This window comes from Aedes albopictus, chromosome 3, assembly GCF_035046485.1.
Source record: "Aedes albopictus strain Foshan chromosome 3, AalbF5, whole genome shotgun sequence".
Lineage (NCBI taxonomy): Eukaryota > Metazoa > Arthropoda > Insecta > Diptera > Culicidae > Aedes > Aedes albopictus.
In genome coordinates, this window is record NC_085138.1 from 363,035,798 (window position 1) to 363,052,842 (window position 17,045).

Here is a 17,045-nt window from a genome sequence, read left to right on the forward strand (position 1 = left end):
TCGCAACCCTCTCTTAACCCACAGTAATGCACAATTTCCAATCAAGATCATCATTAGATACCAAACAAATACGGCAATCACACGCCTTTGCTCAGCGCTGCCACCTTCCTTCCACCACAAATGCACTGCGCAACCATTCAGCGTCATTCCATCTCGAACCGAAGACAGGACAGCAGCGGACAAGTCCTTCAGTAATTTAAATGGAATATTTGATTCGCAGATTGAATTTTAAATTTTTGAGAAGCTTTGTGTTTGATTTCCACGGCTTCCGAACGGTGGCGAAGGGGGCACTATGGGATCCAGGAGATGACCAAAATTTGAAAAATTGGATCTTCTGCTGACATAATATCTAGCGTTTATGGGCGTACCTACAACAATCGATTTCCTCCTCGGAGTATTGCGGAAAATATGATCCATGCTACAATGTTCTTTGGACCACCATGTACGAATTATGAACACTGATCTATAGATTAGGAAATGCAGCCGATGAATAGTCTCCACTGATACATATCGGGTTTTACTGGCATACGATAGCACAATTTTTACGTCTTCCATTACAAGCTCGGTTCCACAGGTCCTACTGTGCTTCAATGAGGCCATACCTGTTCGTATCATCCATATTTTTAATTTTGTCCGATTATCCCATGAAGGGACGACATTATGCCCTGCGTTGCACTTCTAATACTTTCACTCCCTCCGTGGAGGTTCTGCAGCGTAGTTCCATTCTGGAACCGCGTCCGCCTGCCACACACCTCATCCAACAATCCGGCAGGCGGCGTCGGAAAGTTGGAATTTCAAGAACTCCCGTTCGCCGGCAACGGAGCAGCAGCCAGCAAAGCGAAATGGAAGGAAATAAACTCAATTGATTCTGCACTTGTACTCGATTTTTCCATTATGTATCGCAGGAGTGCCGTAGTCATCGCGGTGCCGGCCGCCGCCGCCGGTTTTCAGTGCCAGATTCTTGAGTGCAGCGATTTTTCCAATCGAAATTTTTCCTCCTGTTGTGAACCCCCTTTCGTTTCGGATGAGTGGTGGAAGGCAGCGCAAGGGTAGCGAAATGGAACGGAACGAAGATGGTGGCAGATGAGCTCACCATCAGCACACCGCTCCCCTTCAAACGATAGGTAGTTCTATATAATGACGAAAAATTCATATTTATCGAAAACGCTCGCTCGATTAATTCGTTTGATTGGCCTCGAGGGATGGAATGGCTAGCTGGGTTGGAACGAGAATCGGCAACATTTTTGCATATTTTCACGTTTCCACGGATTTCCCATGCCGTCCGGACTGCACACAGCGGGAGAGCAACAGAGTAAGAGCTGCTTTACATTTTCATTATCGGTTGAAAGTTGGCTGATGAGTTGCATCGGTTGATGGACGGCAAACAGAGGCCCCATATATTTGGATTGAGAGAGTTTTTATTGCTGCTGTGAATAAGGGCGTAGCCAGGAGATTGAATTCATTACATTTGCCCCTCAGTGAATCGGAGAGAAACGGTTTGGAGTTCGGTTACTATAGGAAGATTAATAATGTCCTTTACTGTGCATGACTGTGTATTTAAGCATTTTACGGGGAAGGAGTAGACTCTGATTTTGTCACTTACTGTACAGGGAATGGCCAAAATGTTTGGGATAGTCAACTTTTTCTCACAAAAAGTACAACAAATTGTAACTTTTCATATGAGTGCATTAAACGCTCTCAAATTATGACTAATTGTCAACCAATTATATGTGCATCATTGGTACAAATTTTTGTTCAATTGGTTAATAACCGTTCTCGTAAACATTATTTTTAAGACTACAGTCAAACCTAAATTTAGGTAGTATCCATTTAGATAATACCTATTCAGGTAAAATCTATTTAGGTCCCTCCATTAAGGTAACGTTACCTAAATGGAATTTGATTGTACATATTTAGAGCATTTGGAGTTCTAGAGATAAGAGATAAAATAAGATTATGGTTAAGGGGCTTAGTTAAGAATTAAGCAAGGAATTAAGGGGCGTTTAAAGTTTAAGAGTAACCGAGAACTTCCTTCAGGCCTTCTGAACTATAGCTAATATGCAACTATAATAACTATATCTTGTCAAGTTGTGAGTTTATTTTCTGTTTGAGTACCTCCAAGAACTACCTTGAGTATAGATCATCGGATCTACCAACGTATTTAGCTGTCTCTAAGAACTATATGACTAAGGTACATACCCGCCATTGTCTGTTTCAGGATCTTCAAGAACTCTATAAAGTATAGGTCACCGGATCTACTATGGCAGCCTTTCGCAACATTTCTTTACCGACGTGTGTATTTCTTATACGGCTGGTGGGTCGCGACTCATAGTTTGAGAAGGATGGTACTAAGGTATTGAAATCCACCTGCGAGTCTGTAAAGCCCCATGAAATCCCCTTGAAACCTCCTGAAACGCTATGAAACGCCCTGAGACGCCTTGAATCGCTTCGAAACGGCTCTGAAATTCCCATTAAACCTCCGTGAAATTCACTTGAGAGCCTCCGAAGCTCCCTTAAATCTCCAGATAACCTCATGAAACGCTCTGAAACTCCTGGAAATGCCTTAAAACGCTTCGAAACAACTCTCAAACCCCAATGAATATTCCGGAGAATTTACCTGAGAGCCTCTTAAGCCCTCTTAAACCACTCTGAGACGCCTTGAAAAAAAAAACCCCAAAACCTGCATGAAATCTCAGTAAAATTTCACCTGACAGTCTCTGAAACCCCCTTAAACTCTCTTGAAACCTCCTGAAACGCTCTAAAACGCCCTGAACACATTGAAACGCATCTAAGGGCCTCTGAAACATCCGTGAAATGCACCTGCGAGCCTCAGAAGCCTCCCGGAAACCTCTGACACTCCCTGAATGCACCTTTGCAACGCTTTAAAACACTTTGCAACGCCTCTGAAACCCCCATGAAACCTCCGTGAAGTTCACCCGCCTCCTAAATCCCCCGGAAACTCCCTAAAAGCCCTGAACTGCATTACAACGAACGCTTCGAGAGCCTCTGAAGCCCCCCAAAACCCTCCGATACCTCCCCAAACGCCCTTAAACGCCTTGAAACGCTTTGGAGCGCCTCTGAAACCAGGTTAACTCCCCAAGCTCCCCAAAACACCTTCAAAGGTTCTGAAACGCATTGAAACGCTTTAAAACGTCTCTAAATTCCCAAAAACTCACCTGAGAGCCTATAAAGTTCCCAGAACGTCACTGAAACCTCCTGAAATAACTTGAAACGCATTGAAACGTCTTGAAACGCCTCTGAAAACCCCGTAAAATTCGCCTGAGAGCCTACCCAAGTAACCACGAAGCCGTATAGAAGTGCACCAATTTTGCCATATATTCATATTTAAAATTGTGTATATAATGCTGCATTACTTTATACACCTCATTGAAGCAATATTAAAGTCGAAAAGGGCCCCACTAAAATCAGATTAGTGCCACATATTGCAGCACGTTGACAGCCATTGCTAAAGTGACATAAATGCATGTGCTGTACATTTGCATTTGCACATGCTCAATACGTGCAACATGAAAAACCAAAACAAAAATCTATTTTTAGCACCGTTTCGTTATCGACGGTACTTATGCCCCACACATGAATGTTCTAACCATCATTTTTTTTGTTGCCGGGTCGGGAGTCGAACCAGAAGTGTTGAAGACCGCTAGATGAGTTCCATACGTGCTGTCGCCTTGGACTGTTTCTGCTGCAGTGATAACAACAGATATTTCGTTAACTAAAAGGAAACTGTTCTTCTGTCTCAATCATTGCTGTAGAGGGCAAAACGACTATGTCATATGTAATAGAATCCCTGTAATTACATTCTGATAAATCACTGAAAAATACATAATGCATTTTAGAATATATTTATTCAAAATAAGAAAATTAAAACACCTCTCGCACACAACTCATATGCTAATTGGGGTTTCCAGCATTATTTGCATGCGATAGCAGGTAACAGAAAAGAGAAAAGTCATCTCTAAAAAGGTTTTGCTGAAGAAAGGCGTGGATCGGTGGTTCAAACCGCTTCAAACGGAGATTAAGTTGATCGGGAGCCGAACCAGAAGTGTTGAAAACCGCTAGAGTTGACCGTAAAGTTGTTCACTCTTTTTGATTTCATTTGTTTACCATTAGAGTCAAGCTTTTATAATTGTATTGTTAGAGCAACCTTTGCTAGTTTGTACATTGCATTTATTCAGTTTTTGCAGTGTTGAATTATTGAATTATCGTATATCACCTTTTAATGCACCCTAATGTAAAGAAAAAATGTAATGCATCAATACATTGATAATGTCAATCTAAAGGATTATTGCATGAGAAGTGTGGAATTACTGCATTTTGCATTGCAAAGGTTGATATTCAGTCTAATTCGTGCAATGATATAATGCTTGTGGTTACTTGGGTAGAAACCCCCGAAAAGCCCTCTGAAACCTCCTGAAACGCCCTGAAACGCCTGGAAACACCACTGACCCCCCCTCCTAAAAACTCCCTTGAAATATCTCTTACCCCCCCATCCTTTGCATCTGTCTACTTGCCTTACTTGGTCATATCTCCGAAACCAGTGATTCGAATCTAATGAAATTTTGAGAATTCATTAACAAAATTTTGATCCATGATTCGATGTTAAATATACAATGTAATATTATCTTACAACAAATGAAGTTATACATACCGGTTTGGCGTTTTCACCCATAAAGTGAAAAATAAATCAGATTTACAACACCACACAAAAATTCTAAATGAGAGGCTCAGATGCGAAAGGGTGTGTGACCACTTTGTCGATTTTAAACTGAGCATATAAAAAAAAATATTTCAAGCTCTCCGAAACTTTTATATGATTATTTTTACGATGATTAGAAAATTGACAATAAATCGGAGAAAATTGGGTCTCTTGAAATTCCATGGGACGAAAAATTAATGAAAAACTTTTAACTCCATTTATTAGAAAGTGAGTTTTTGTCACCTACCTACACCACTTTGCTTCTATCCATCTCAATTCTAAACATGTGGGAGAGATGCCAACCACTCAAACATAATAGAGAAATGATTGCCAGATTACATAAGGTTCACTACGAAAATGTTTATAATATTCCACTAGTATCTTTTTGGAATGATTGTTTAAACGAAGGAAAAAAGAATCCAAATTTTGGTTCCGATCGGATTACCTCTTTACCCGTGGCAGCATCCCTCGTCTTGATCTATTCAAGAAAATCGAAGTTTTTTTCTCTTTTTTTTTAATTAATATCTTTGAACTTATAATATACACATATTTGACCTCCGGCTGTTTGGAAGAAAGTTGTCCGAGAAATCCAGAAAAAATATTATTTTTTTGATACAGTGTATCCAAACATGTTATTTTTTATTTTGAAATGTAAAATCGCTTTTTTTCGAATGAGTATATTTTGATTTTTAAAATATTGATTCCATTGTGTTTGTCAGGCATTTTCCAATCTAAAAAGCATAACTCCCCGACGTCTTTTGGGCCGTAATATCACGTGCAATTAACAAAATTTTCTTAAAAAAGCAAACTTCGATGTAATTTAAAAGTGATTTAGACTGATTAAGGTCAAGAAATTATGTAAAAAAATACAACATGGCAACAGTGTTGCCAGTTTATCAATTATGGATTTATTGGAATGGATAATATTTTTTGTCTGTATCAACGAGATGTTTGGCCCTAGGCTAGTTCATCTCGGGACCCACGCTTTATTTCCCTTCCGAAGGAAAAACTCACACTTAGCGAGTTTGTCGGGAGTGGGATTCGATCCCAGGTCCGCGGCGTGATAGTCACTACCTTTAACCATCACACCAGGTTCGCTCCACACGGAATGGATGAAATTAAATTGTTAAAATGTAAATGTTTGTATTAAGATCCTTTTTTAGATTAACATTCTATCTATTTCAACATTATCGTTGACAAAAGTATTGCTAAACATTTTAGTTTTATTGTAATAATCTCAATTAGATGAGAACTTTTGTATCTAATCAAATTATTAAGAAAGGCGTAATAAATTCCGTATTTTTATAATTCTATTATATTTGGCGTCACTGAGCCTCGTTAGTTTTCGTTTGGTGTGCAACTTTTTATTCTCCGGACAAACCTTTAATAAGGGCAGTGGTAGATCTAAATGTTTACTGAGATTCATTCTTGATTCAGAATTACGGTAAAGCCTTGGCATGCGATGTTGCTATTATAACTTTAAAAAGTTACAAGTTCAATCCATCCAACTCCGAGGGTACGTGCTAGAAGCCTAGAAGCTAGAGTTGATAAAGTCGATGTTGAGGTGGGGATTTTCATTAACTCGCATGCAGACGAAGTACTTAGAGTCGAATTTTTTACTCAACTATCAATTCAAATTACTCAACTTTCGGTACTATGCCACTTACTTAGTATTGGCTTCCCGCATCGATCTGCCAAAGCAGGGATGTTTTGCTCTTCGTTTTATGACAACCATAAAGAGAGCGAATGAGAGAAGATGCAAACAAGAACTCAAAAGTGAGTTTCCGAGTAAAAGTTTCACGAAAAATATTTCGGAGTTTCCGCAGAGTGGAATTATTCCGCTACAGCACATTGAAAAGAAACGAGCGATGGATTAGGTGGCACAATGAAAAAACGAGCAACCCGATCGAGCTTGTAAGGTGTCACTATCCAGAAACCCAAAAACTTTACGATTGGACATTGGAGAATTGCCAACTAGATGTTAGTCTTGTTTGAATATACATATATTTATTTATTTTATCAGAAATTTGCCCATATTTGATGAACTGGCAACACTGTCATATTTTCTTTTCCATATTCTATTATTTATCGTAGTCTTAATCAGCCCAAAGCAAATGGTACCTGATTTCATGTGAATGGATTTGATACAAAACTTATTATGTTATTCAGCTCATGGCAATATCATTACTCTATCTAACAACACTTCCATAAATATGGATGGAATAGTTAATAATAATAGGTAGTACGGCAATTAAAATGAGGATCTTGAAAGACACATTTTAAACTTAAATAATTTATTCTTATTCATTACTCATAATCGATAAACTGGCAACACTGTTACATTTTCACATTGTTCTCTGGTAATCTTTGTATAAATGGTCCAAATCACCTTTTAACTGCATCAAAGAATACTTTCTAAGCGAATTTGTAAATTGATATAAAAAAAACCTGTTATAAGCTTAGAAATACTGTATTTTCCAAATTTTTAAATCAAAATATAGTTATTCAAAATCCGAATTTATATTTTAAAATTGAAAAATATCATGTTCAGCAACACTGTTTATAAACAAATTCTGGATTCCTTGGAAAATTTTCTTCCAAAGAGCCGAAGGTCAGCCGAGGGGTGATCCGATTGCAACCAAAAACTGGATTTTCTCTTCCTCCATTTCAACAAACATTCCGCCAAAATTTGGTCAGAATCAGTGATGCTCAATAAAATGCGGTGGACTGGGTACACATGATGTGGAAAGTCCCTTGAATTTTGAATTTACCTTATTTTTCTTTAACGCTTCCAGTTCACACTTATTTATTCGGTAAGATTAAGCTAAGATTGTCTGAGTTGGAATCCTTGTCGGCCCAGTTTATTTTTTCGTAAAAAAGAATCCATAAATAACGAAGCGATTTTTTTTTACATTCTCCGCCTTCTGAAGCATATTTTTTTCATAGCTAACACATAACTCGTTACATCATCGAAGAATCCCCTTCTTCCTCACATGGAGTAGTCTTTGCTGGTATTCCAGGCATATAGTCTGGAGTAATCCAGTCTCAGAAAAAAATAGGGAGAAACTCTAGGAGGAATAACAGAAACAATCGCAGGAGTAATCCATCCGAGAAATCTTGGAGAAAACCCTTTGGAACCCTGGGAGGTAATGATTTTAGTAAGGGATTCCTGAAGGAATATTGGCAGAAAATTTAAAGCCATCGAAGGCAATCCAAGAAATAATCCTGGAGCAACCCCTAAAAGAATCTCTAGAGAAGTGCCTACCTGAGAGAATTTCGGAGCAATCGCTAAAACAAAACCAGAAAAAAAGGTTTCCTGAAGAATTCATTAGGATAATCTCAAAAGAATTCCCTGTTGAAAAGTAAGAAAACACTGTAGAAATCTTGGATAAAATCCCTTAAAGAAATGCGGGAAAAATCAATGCAGGAATAACGGAAGAAATCTCTGAAGGAAACCCAAAATAAACGCAGGAGAAATCCCTAAAGAAATTCCAGGAGACATCAGTTAGGGAATGCCGGCACAAATCCTTAACGAAAACCCGGTGGAATTTTTAAAGAAATCCATGAAAGAATCTCTAAAGTAATTCCTAAAGGAAACCAGAAAAATCAATTATAAAATTCCGGGAGGACTTGATGAAGAAATCGTGGGAAAAAATTCTGTGATAATTTTGGAAGAAATCCGTGAAGCCAGCTGGAAAAAAGTCCCTGGAGGAATTCCGGGAGAAAACACAGGAATAACTTTGCAGAAATCGCAGCATAAATCCCTGAATGATTCTTGTAGTGATCCCTGAAATCGCTGAAGTATAGCATACCGGGAGAAAGATCTCTGGAAGAGTCATGGTGGAATCCCTCAAGAATTTCAAGGAAGAATTCTTGAAGAAATCCTTGAACTGGAAGGAAATTTGGGAGAAATCAATGATGAAATCTTAGGAAGAACTCCTGAAGAAATCTCGGAAGCAATCCTGGAAGGAATTTCTAAATAAATCCCAAGAGGAATTCTGGGAGAAAACCCAGAAAGAATCCTGGAGAAATCCTTGACGCAATCTCGAGAATAATTCGGGAAAAATCCTAGAAGATTTCAGAATAAAAAACTAATAGAAAATTTAAGAAATTATATTGCAGGAATGTTGGACAGGAATTTCTTAAAGAATCCTAGGAGAAATCCCTGCAGAAAACTCTGCAATAAACAATACAGGAATGCTTGAAAGAATCCTGGGGATAATCGCTGACGGTTGCCCAGGAAGTCCAGAGTCCAGAGGAAAACCTCGGCAGGAAAATCTGAAAGAATGCACAGTGGGAAAAATCGACCCAAAAAACGGATCTTTTAACGCCGCTGGTTTCGGTACATGAAGTTGACCATTTCTGACGTAAAAAAATACGAGAAATCGATTGGTGCTAAATTCATTCACCGCACGGCACGGGAAGTGGTCTATTTTGCCCCATTTTGCCCTTTTTTCATACAATAAGAGAATCAAAATGTACTTTCAAACAACAAGCACGACTGTAGATTGTTGAAAATAGCTGCAGGTGTAATTGGAGGTTCATATCTATCATTAAAATACATGGAAGATCCTTTAAATTGCTTATTTTGCCCCATATGCCCCAACAACTGCCGAAAATTCACACTTTTACCTAATTATGAATGGATTTTTAATGTTACTGATTTGAAGTAGATTTTTTTGGCATAAACAAAATGCACTGAATCTATTATCACCAGAATCATCTTCGGGAGTTGTCCAATTTGCCCCATTTTGCCCTATTTTCATAGAAAAAGGAGATTTAAAATGTACTAATAAGAAACAGATACTGCTAAGAAACGTTGAAATTAGTTTTAGGTCCAATTGGAAGCTATCAGCTATCACGCGTATATATGAAATATATTTTCCCTATTTTACCCTACAGGCCCCTAAAACTACTGGATGATCACATTTTTTGTATTGTTTTGTAACATCACCCTACATCATGGTTGCAACATGAAGTCTTTGATTATTTTTGATACACACAAATACAGTTTATCGATAAGCTTTAGAATCATTCACGGAAAGATACAAATAGATGCCCATTTTACCCCAATTTGTCCTGATTTTTTGTCGTCTCATGAATAAATTGATTTCTCGTGTTTGCTTATGTCCGAATTAATCGACTTCTGGTACTGAAACCAATGTAATCAAAAGGACAGGTAAACTATTTTACTTTTTTCTAATTCTTGCTTTTGGTGGGGAATTGGGGGCATAAAAAGCATTAATCTTAATCTTATTATGTGTCAAACATACACAAAACTGATTAAACGTAGCATCTTTAATATATACGTATTGGTACTTTAAGACGGCCTATTTAATCAGTTTTGTTCATATTTGACACATTTTATCAAATGTTTATTTTACCCTTAATTCCCCATTAAAGGCTGAAGTTATAGAAAAAGTCATATAAGATTACATATTTTCGATTACATTGGTTTCAGCACCAATGAAAATAAGGGATAATAATTCAATTAATTATAAATTCATTACATAACAAAAAAATCAGAGTAAATTGGGGTAAAATGGACAGCTGTTTGTACCATTCACGAAATGATTCTAGTATTAAACGATAAACCGCATTTGTATATGTCAAAAATTATCGCATTCATGTTTTGCAACCAGTGACATTAAAAAACCATACAAAATATGTTATTATCCAGCAGGTTTTGGGGCATGTAGGGTAAAATAGGGAAAAGATCTTTTATATACGCGCATGATTACTCTTAGCTGCCAATTGTTCCTTAACCTTTCCCAACAATATCTGTTTCTTATTTATACATTTTAAATCTCCTTTTTCTATACAAATAGGGCAAAATGGGGCAAATTGGACAACTCCCAAAGATGATTCTGGTGATAATAGATATAGCGCTTTTTATTAATGCCAAAAAAATCAACTTCAAATCAGTAACATTAAAAATCCATTCATAGTTAAGTAAAAGTGTGAATTTTCGGCAGTTGTTGGGGCATATGGGGCAAAATAAGCAATTTATAAGATCTTCCATGTATTTTAATGATTGCTATGAACCACTTATTACACCTGTAGCTATTTTCAACGATCTACAGTCGTGCTTGTTGTTTGAAAGTACATTTTGATTCTCTTACTGTATGAAAAAAAGGGCAAAATGGGGCAAAATGGACCACTTCCCGTGCCGTGCGGTGAATGAATTTAGCACCAATCGATTTCTCGTATTTTTTACGTCAGAAATGGTCAACTTCACGTACCGAAACCAGCGGCGTTAAAAGATCCGTTTTTTGGGTCGATTTTTCCCACTGTGGAATGTTAGAAGGAGTTCCGGGAGAAAACTCTGAAGGATTCTGGGAGGAATCAATGAGAAATGTCGGGAGAAGTCCCGGAAGAAATCTTTAAGGAATCCCGTACACATTCTTTGAAAGAATGTCTGAATGAATTTTGGGAGGAATACTACAGGAACGGTGAAAATCAATCCAAAAATCTCGGGAGGTATCAATAAAGGAATTCTGGGAGGAAATCAAAAAATAATCCTACAAGAATGCTTGATGTAATCTCTGGAGTAATCTGTGAAAGAATCTTAAAACAATCCAGGGAGAAATCTCTTAGGGAATCCTGAGTGAAAAGTATCAATGAAAGAATGCGAGAGTGCCAAAAATATCACTGAAGGAATCTCTGGAGAAAATCCCAAAGCAATCCTCCTGGATTATAACGGTCCCATTAGGAAGGACAAATGGAGGAATACCAGAAAGAATCCCAAAAGAAAGCCCGGGGAGAATCCCATGAAATAAATCCAGGATAATTGCAAGAATGCATCCCTTAAAGAACCTGAGAAATCGGTGAAGAAATTTCGTGCGAAATCTCTGAAGGAATCTCACGTGGAATTCCTGATGGAACCCCAGGAGGATTCCTTGTTGGAAACCTAGAAACCATTTGTAAAGAAATCCTGGGAGAAATCCCAAAAGGAATCTCGTGAGAATTTATTGATCAAATTATTTATTAAATCCCTGAGAGAATCTCTGAACAAATATTTTTAAGAATAGCGACGTCTGAAAGAATCCAGACAGGAATTCCTGGAGGGAACCTTTAAAAAATATTTCGGGATGACATGAAGAATCCTGCTGGAAGAAATTCCAGGAGACATTCTGGGATTTATCCTTGCTGGATTCTCGAGAGGAATTACAAGATGAAACCTGGTAGGAATTCTAAGGAAAATGCATGAATGATTTTGCAAATTATGTTTTCAATGTTTACAACTCCTTTTTCTATACCATCACAGAAATTTGAACCAAATAGGGATTAGTTTTAAAAGGAGTATTTCTAGTAATTGTATGAAACAGAACTATTAAAACTGAAAATTGTTGTTTTAATGCCATCCACGTGTTACTGCGTAACATGTTGATTACAACCCAGTGAAAATTCCTGGCTACGCTTTTGGCTGTAGACAAATATGTGTTCCGGTCACGTGCAGTAGTGTGATGTTTCGAAGAATATTGGCGCCAAAGCTGATGAACAAATTAATTAAATTCTTTTTTTTTGCTGTTACCGATGCGGAGCAGAAATTCTGCTACGAACTTCGCATTTTATTGCATTTCTAACTTAAATAGATTCACAAGTGGTTTCATTTTGGTCAAAATAAAAATTGCGTTTTCATTCGTTAGACTATCCCATCCACTTCTTAAACTCGACGGCGAACGATGTACTTGATGTGACGCTTAGCCAGATTACTCTCTGTGTACTTCGGTGGCAGATAGTTGTTGGTGAGCGGTTGTTCCTTGAAAATCGGGACCTCCACTTCCTGGGTCGGTTCTGGCACAACCGGAGGTACGTAATCCAGTTGGACCGTTGGCTTCTCGTAACTGTACGGAGCCTGGTAGTCCTTGTGCTCTTCGGTAAGCTGAACTCCTTTCACATCGACGTGGGCTTGGACTGGAAGCACCTCGATGGCTTCAACGATTTCAACTCCCTCGTTTTCTATGCCGAAATCGAAGGTGATGTGTTTTTCCACGTGGATGGCCTCGGAGTGGTGCTCCACCGGGTGAGCAGCGTCCTGTTGGTGGTGCTCTTCTAGATGGTGGGCAACGGGTTGGTGGAGCAGCTCGCTGACATCGGCGAGAGCTGTAATATCAAGTCTTTAATTCTGGAAATGTCTAAACCGTCAAAATCTTACCGGTTGCAATGCAGCACAGCGCAATGATTAAGCTTTTCATTTTGAAAATTGGAATCGTTCACCAGACTAAAAACGGAACCCGAAAAAATGTTAGATGAGGATGGCACCTGAACTTGAACTGATTTCAACTGCAATCGACCTGCTCTATATATAGCGAGACATTATTGCAAACCGGGCTTCTCCGTACCCGGCAAGTGCACCATCTAAGCTCCTCCATTCGGCTGTGCTGGCTGATAGATTAGCAAATATTGGCGTTTAGTTGAGATCATTTCAGTCGGCAATATCGGGAATGGAGCAGACTTAGTCGGTGATCGCTTTTGGCTATTTGTTTTGCATAAAAATTCTCAGGAGGTGTGTGCTTTTTCGGCTATCGGTTGTCCTTTTTTTTCGTTGAAGGCCAGACTCTGTAAACAGGCCATGCTTAATTTTGGCACATGCCTGGAAGTTCAACGAACGGGATGGGTTTGGGTCTGGAAGATAGTTTGAGCTGAGCTTTATGTAGTAAGTAGGTATCAGATGTCTACCAATTTTAGGATATATTTTTAGAATTCATTACGCCATAAGATATAAGATGCCTTACCTTTATTATAGGGATATGCCTAAGAAACACGGTCGTTGAAAGAGAAAGCTCTCAGTTAATATCTGTGGAAGTGCTTATAGAATACTAAGTTGAGGTGAAGGCTTCATCACAGTTGGGAAGTCATACCAAGAAGTGGAAACAATTTTGTAAATTTCTTCGGAAATTTCTTGAATTGCTTTGACGATTCCTTTGCAAATTGAATTGGTAACTCCTTCGGCATTTCTCTCAGTAATTCTGATAGGTTTTTTCTTAATTCCCAAACAAATTGTCTTGGAAGTTCTCGAAGGACACGAAATTTCTGAATGAAATTTGGAAATTTCAAAGTAATTGCTTAAAAAATCAAAAGACGTGGTTAAGTAAAAAAATAAAAATAAATTTAAAAAAAATAAAAAGTAAAATTACGTTAGCAATTCTCGATAAAAAAAACGAAATTATTTATTAATGTATTTTAAAAGATCGCCCCAATGGATTTGATGAACCAGTTTCAAAACAATTTTTGAAGTCATTCACAAAAAAAAAATCTCAATGAAGTTTCCCAAGACACCTCACGATAACATTTTTACCAAAAGTCAAGCTCCAATAAAATTAACACACATCAAGGGGTTTAGTTAACGTTTCAGAGAGATTTCTTATAGACATTCCTATAGAAATTTACTACTACGTTTCTTTCAGGGATATCTGCTTGAATTTCTATAGTGAATCTTCAAGGATTTCTTCAAGGATTACCTCAGTAATCTGTTAGGGATTGCTCCATGCATTTATCCCGAAATTAAATTCGGACTTCTTCCAGGAATTCCTTCCAGGATGCCTTGGTTTATTTCACACGGGATTTCTTTAGAAGTTACTGTCCATTATGATTGCCTTTAGATTTTCCTCCCAGGATTATTTTATTGATACCCCCTGAGATTTTCTTTCTGTTATTCCTTCCGAGATTCCTATGGGGATTCCTCCTGGAATTTCTACATCGATTCTTCCTTGGTCTCTTTTAGAGGTTCCTTCTATGGTTCTTTCACGGATTTCTCCAGGATTTTCCAGACATTCCTACTGTGATTACTTCCGGGATCTCAACATTGATTTTTACGAAAATAACTAAAAATTTCTCTTCGGTTTCCGTCACTGATTGCTTTATTGATTCCTCCTGGCCTTCGTTAAGATATTTATCCCGGGATTTCATCCTAATTTCATTCCGGGATTCTTTTAGGTTTTTTTTTTTATTTTCTGATAGAGCTTCTTTCATTGATTCCTTCCAGGAATTCTAGAAAAAATCCTCCACAGATTTTTCTTAGGATTCCATCAGAGATTCCTCCTGAATTCTTCCAGAGACTCTTCCATGGTTTTGCATCGGAGATTCATGCAGATTTTTCTGAAATTTTTAATTCGTTTTAGCATTTAGCCTAGGATTTCTGCCGGAGTTCTTCCTGACTCTGGATTCCTCCAGCTAATTTTCCCAGAATTCCAGTGATGATTATTTCATGCAAAGGAAAAGTATGTCTTTGATAGATGCAGTAAGTTGTATGAAAAAATATTCTTCAAGGTTGCAGAGGAAAAAACAAAAAAGTACAATCTAGGGTCCTAGGGTCTTAGGCAGGTGTACCTATTTTGGGCACTTGCCGCTATAACTAAGTCAAGTTCAAAGTGATTGATTTGAATTTGCGTTGCGTTGCGTTGCGTGGATTCGCAGATTGTATACTGGAAGTTGTCATATTAAAACTTTAATACTCCTATTTTAATTGCTTATGGAATGCTATTTATGAAGGAACAGCTATCCAATCAGAGGTTGATGTAAAAAAGACATGAGAACTACCATTGCTGGCCACGTCCATCTTCTCCGTTACGAGGATAGGGAAGGATGTGATGATATGACACCTACTTTACGAAAGGCCAGCGACTTACCGGCGCCCACATAGGTGTCAAGGAGTTGGATATTTGGGATGGGTTGATTGGGGATTCACTATAAGCGAGTGATGCGGCAAGATTCAGATTATGTAAGTGTATTTGAGTAGATCCTGTAAATGTGTTGATGTAATTGTAAATGTTTTAGTATATTCAAACACCAACGTGACGTAGCTAAGAAATTTTGTCACTCAATGAGCCTTTTTGATTCCGAGATGGGGCACAGGCATTTACACTGTGTCCTGGCTAACAAGCCTAGGCTTAACCGCCATTGATCGGTCTCTGAAACGATAAGAAACACGTTATGTGGATGGGAAGGGATAGTAGGGGAGGATAACTATTTATCGAGATGCCAGCGACTCGCCGACGCCTTCGAAAAATAGAAAGGAAATAGGATTTCGGTACAGTTTAAAGTGATTGATTTGAATTTTTGTACAAAGTTACATACTGTACGTGCCTACAATGATACAATCACCTCACTAGTGCTCATCACAACTCATCAACTGTATATTTATCGCGTGCGATTGAACTGTGCACTGATCAGCGATGACCAGCAGCAAAGAGGCGGCAAAACGAACATGATGTAAATCACAAACGATTTTGCACACATCTGACTGGGCCGTCACATACTCGCCCGAACAGCCGAACCATACCGAAGAGGGTCTGGGACTATTTGGGCAGGAGCACCTATTTTGGGCACTTGCTGCTATAACTCAGTCAAATTCAAACCAATTGATATGAAATTTTGTACATGGTTAGATACTGTGCGTATCTTACCGTATTCCAAAATTTAAGTCAATTGGCTGAAAATTGACTGAGCTACAGCAGCAAGTGCACAGAAAAAAATATGTAATTAAAATTCAGCGAGAAATCATGCACATAAAGGGAATGCCAGAGTTAGTGCACTTTTACATGATATATAATGTAAAATTACATTACCATCGTGTAAATTTCCGCCAACCATCGCGTAAACCATCATGGACTCCAACCGGTTACGCGACTATTAGCGGAAATTTACACGAACGTAACATAATTTTACATGATATCTCATGTAAATATGCACTAACTCTAGCATTCCCTTTATGTGCATGATTTTTCGCTGAATTTTACATGAATATTTTTTTCTGTGTGCCCAAAATAGGTGCTCCTGCCCAAATGGTCCCAGACCCTAGGTTGGTTTGCGAAGCTACGGCATGAACGCTCGACACGCACACAGAAGCAACATTCGCATGTACCGATACCATACTAATAAAGCTTCCAGCCAACGATGCTTCGCGATAAGCTGTCGAAAAGCATCGAAAGCGATGAAAAGATATGCTTGGCTAGAACGCAACGGCTCAACGGCGAAAAGGAAGAGTCAACTATGCTGATCAGTGTTGAGTCCGTTCGTGTGCTACTCGTATGGGAGGTTGATTGAATAAAGCGAGGATGGGTGAAAACGTATTCGTTGTCGAAAGCAAATCGCATCATTTCGCGAATGTTTTCATCAAATAGCAAGCTTGCGTGCCTAACTCTATAGCGGCAAGTGCCCAAAATAGGTACACCTGCCTAAATAGTACAAGACCCTATTACCCCTTACGAAAACCCCTTGCACAACAGGGAAAGTCAGGCAATTTCAACAGGGTCCTTCTGAATAAAAAAAAAGTTTGAACTAAAGTTAATAATAGTGGGAGAATAAAAGGGTAAAAAATAAAACA

The 17,045-nt window shown here is 38.4% G+C and overlaps 2 protein-coding genes across 2 annotated transcripts in view; one reads left to right on the forward strand and one right to left on the reverse strand.

The window, feature by feature from the left end:
- Window positions 1–17,045, forward strand: part of LOC109411435 (exostosin-1) — a 703,630-nt gene that overhangs the window by 493,431 nt on the left and 193,154 nt on the right. The window lies entirely within an intron of this gene.
- On the reverse strand, window positions 11,868–13,023 carry LOC115267757 (uncharacterized). Its single transcript, XM_029874995.2, has 2 exons — window positions 12,876–13,023; window positions 11,868–12,823 (listed from the first exon to the last, which is right to left on the reverse strand). The coding sequence occupies exons 1-2, from the start codon at window positions 12,913–12,915 to the stop codon at window positions 12,384–12,386; spliced, it is 480 nt and encodes a 159-aa protein (XP_029730855.1). The 5' UTR covers window positions 12,916–13,023; the 3' UTR covers window positions 11,868–12,383.

Coding starts and splice junctions, on each gene's coding strand:
- LOC115267757 (XM_029874995.2), bottom strand. CDS start 12,915: ATGAAAAGCTTAATCATTGCGCTGTGCTGCATTGCAACCG. Junction 12,824..12,875: donor GCTGTGCTGCATTGCAACCG/GTAAGATTTTGA, acceptor TTGATATTACAG/CTCTCGCCGATGTCAGCGAG.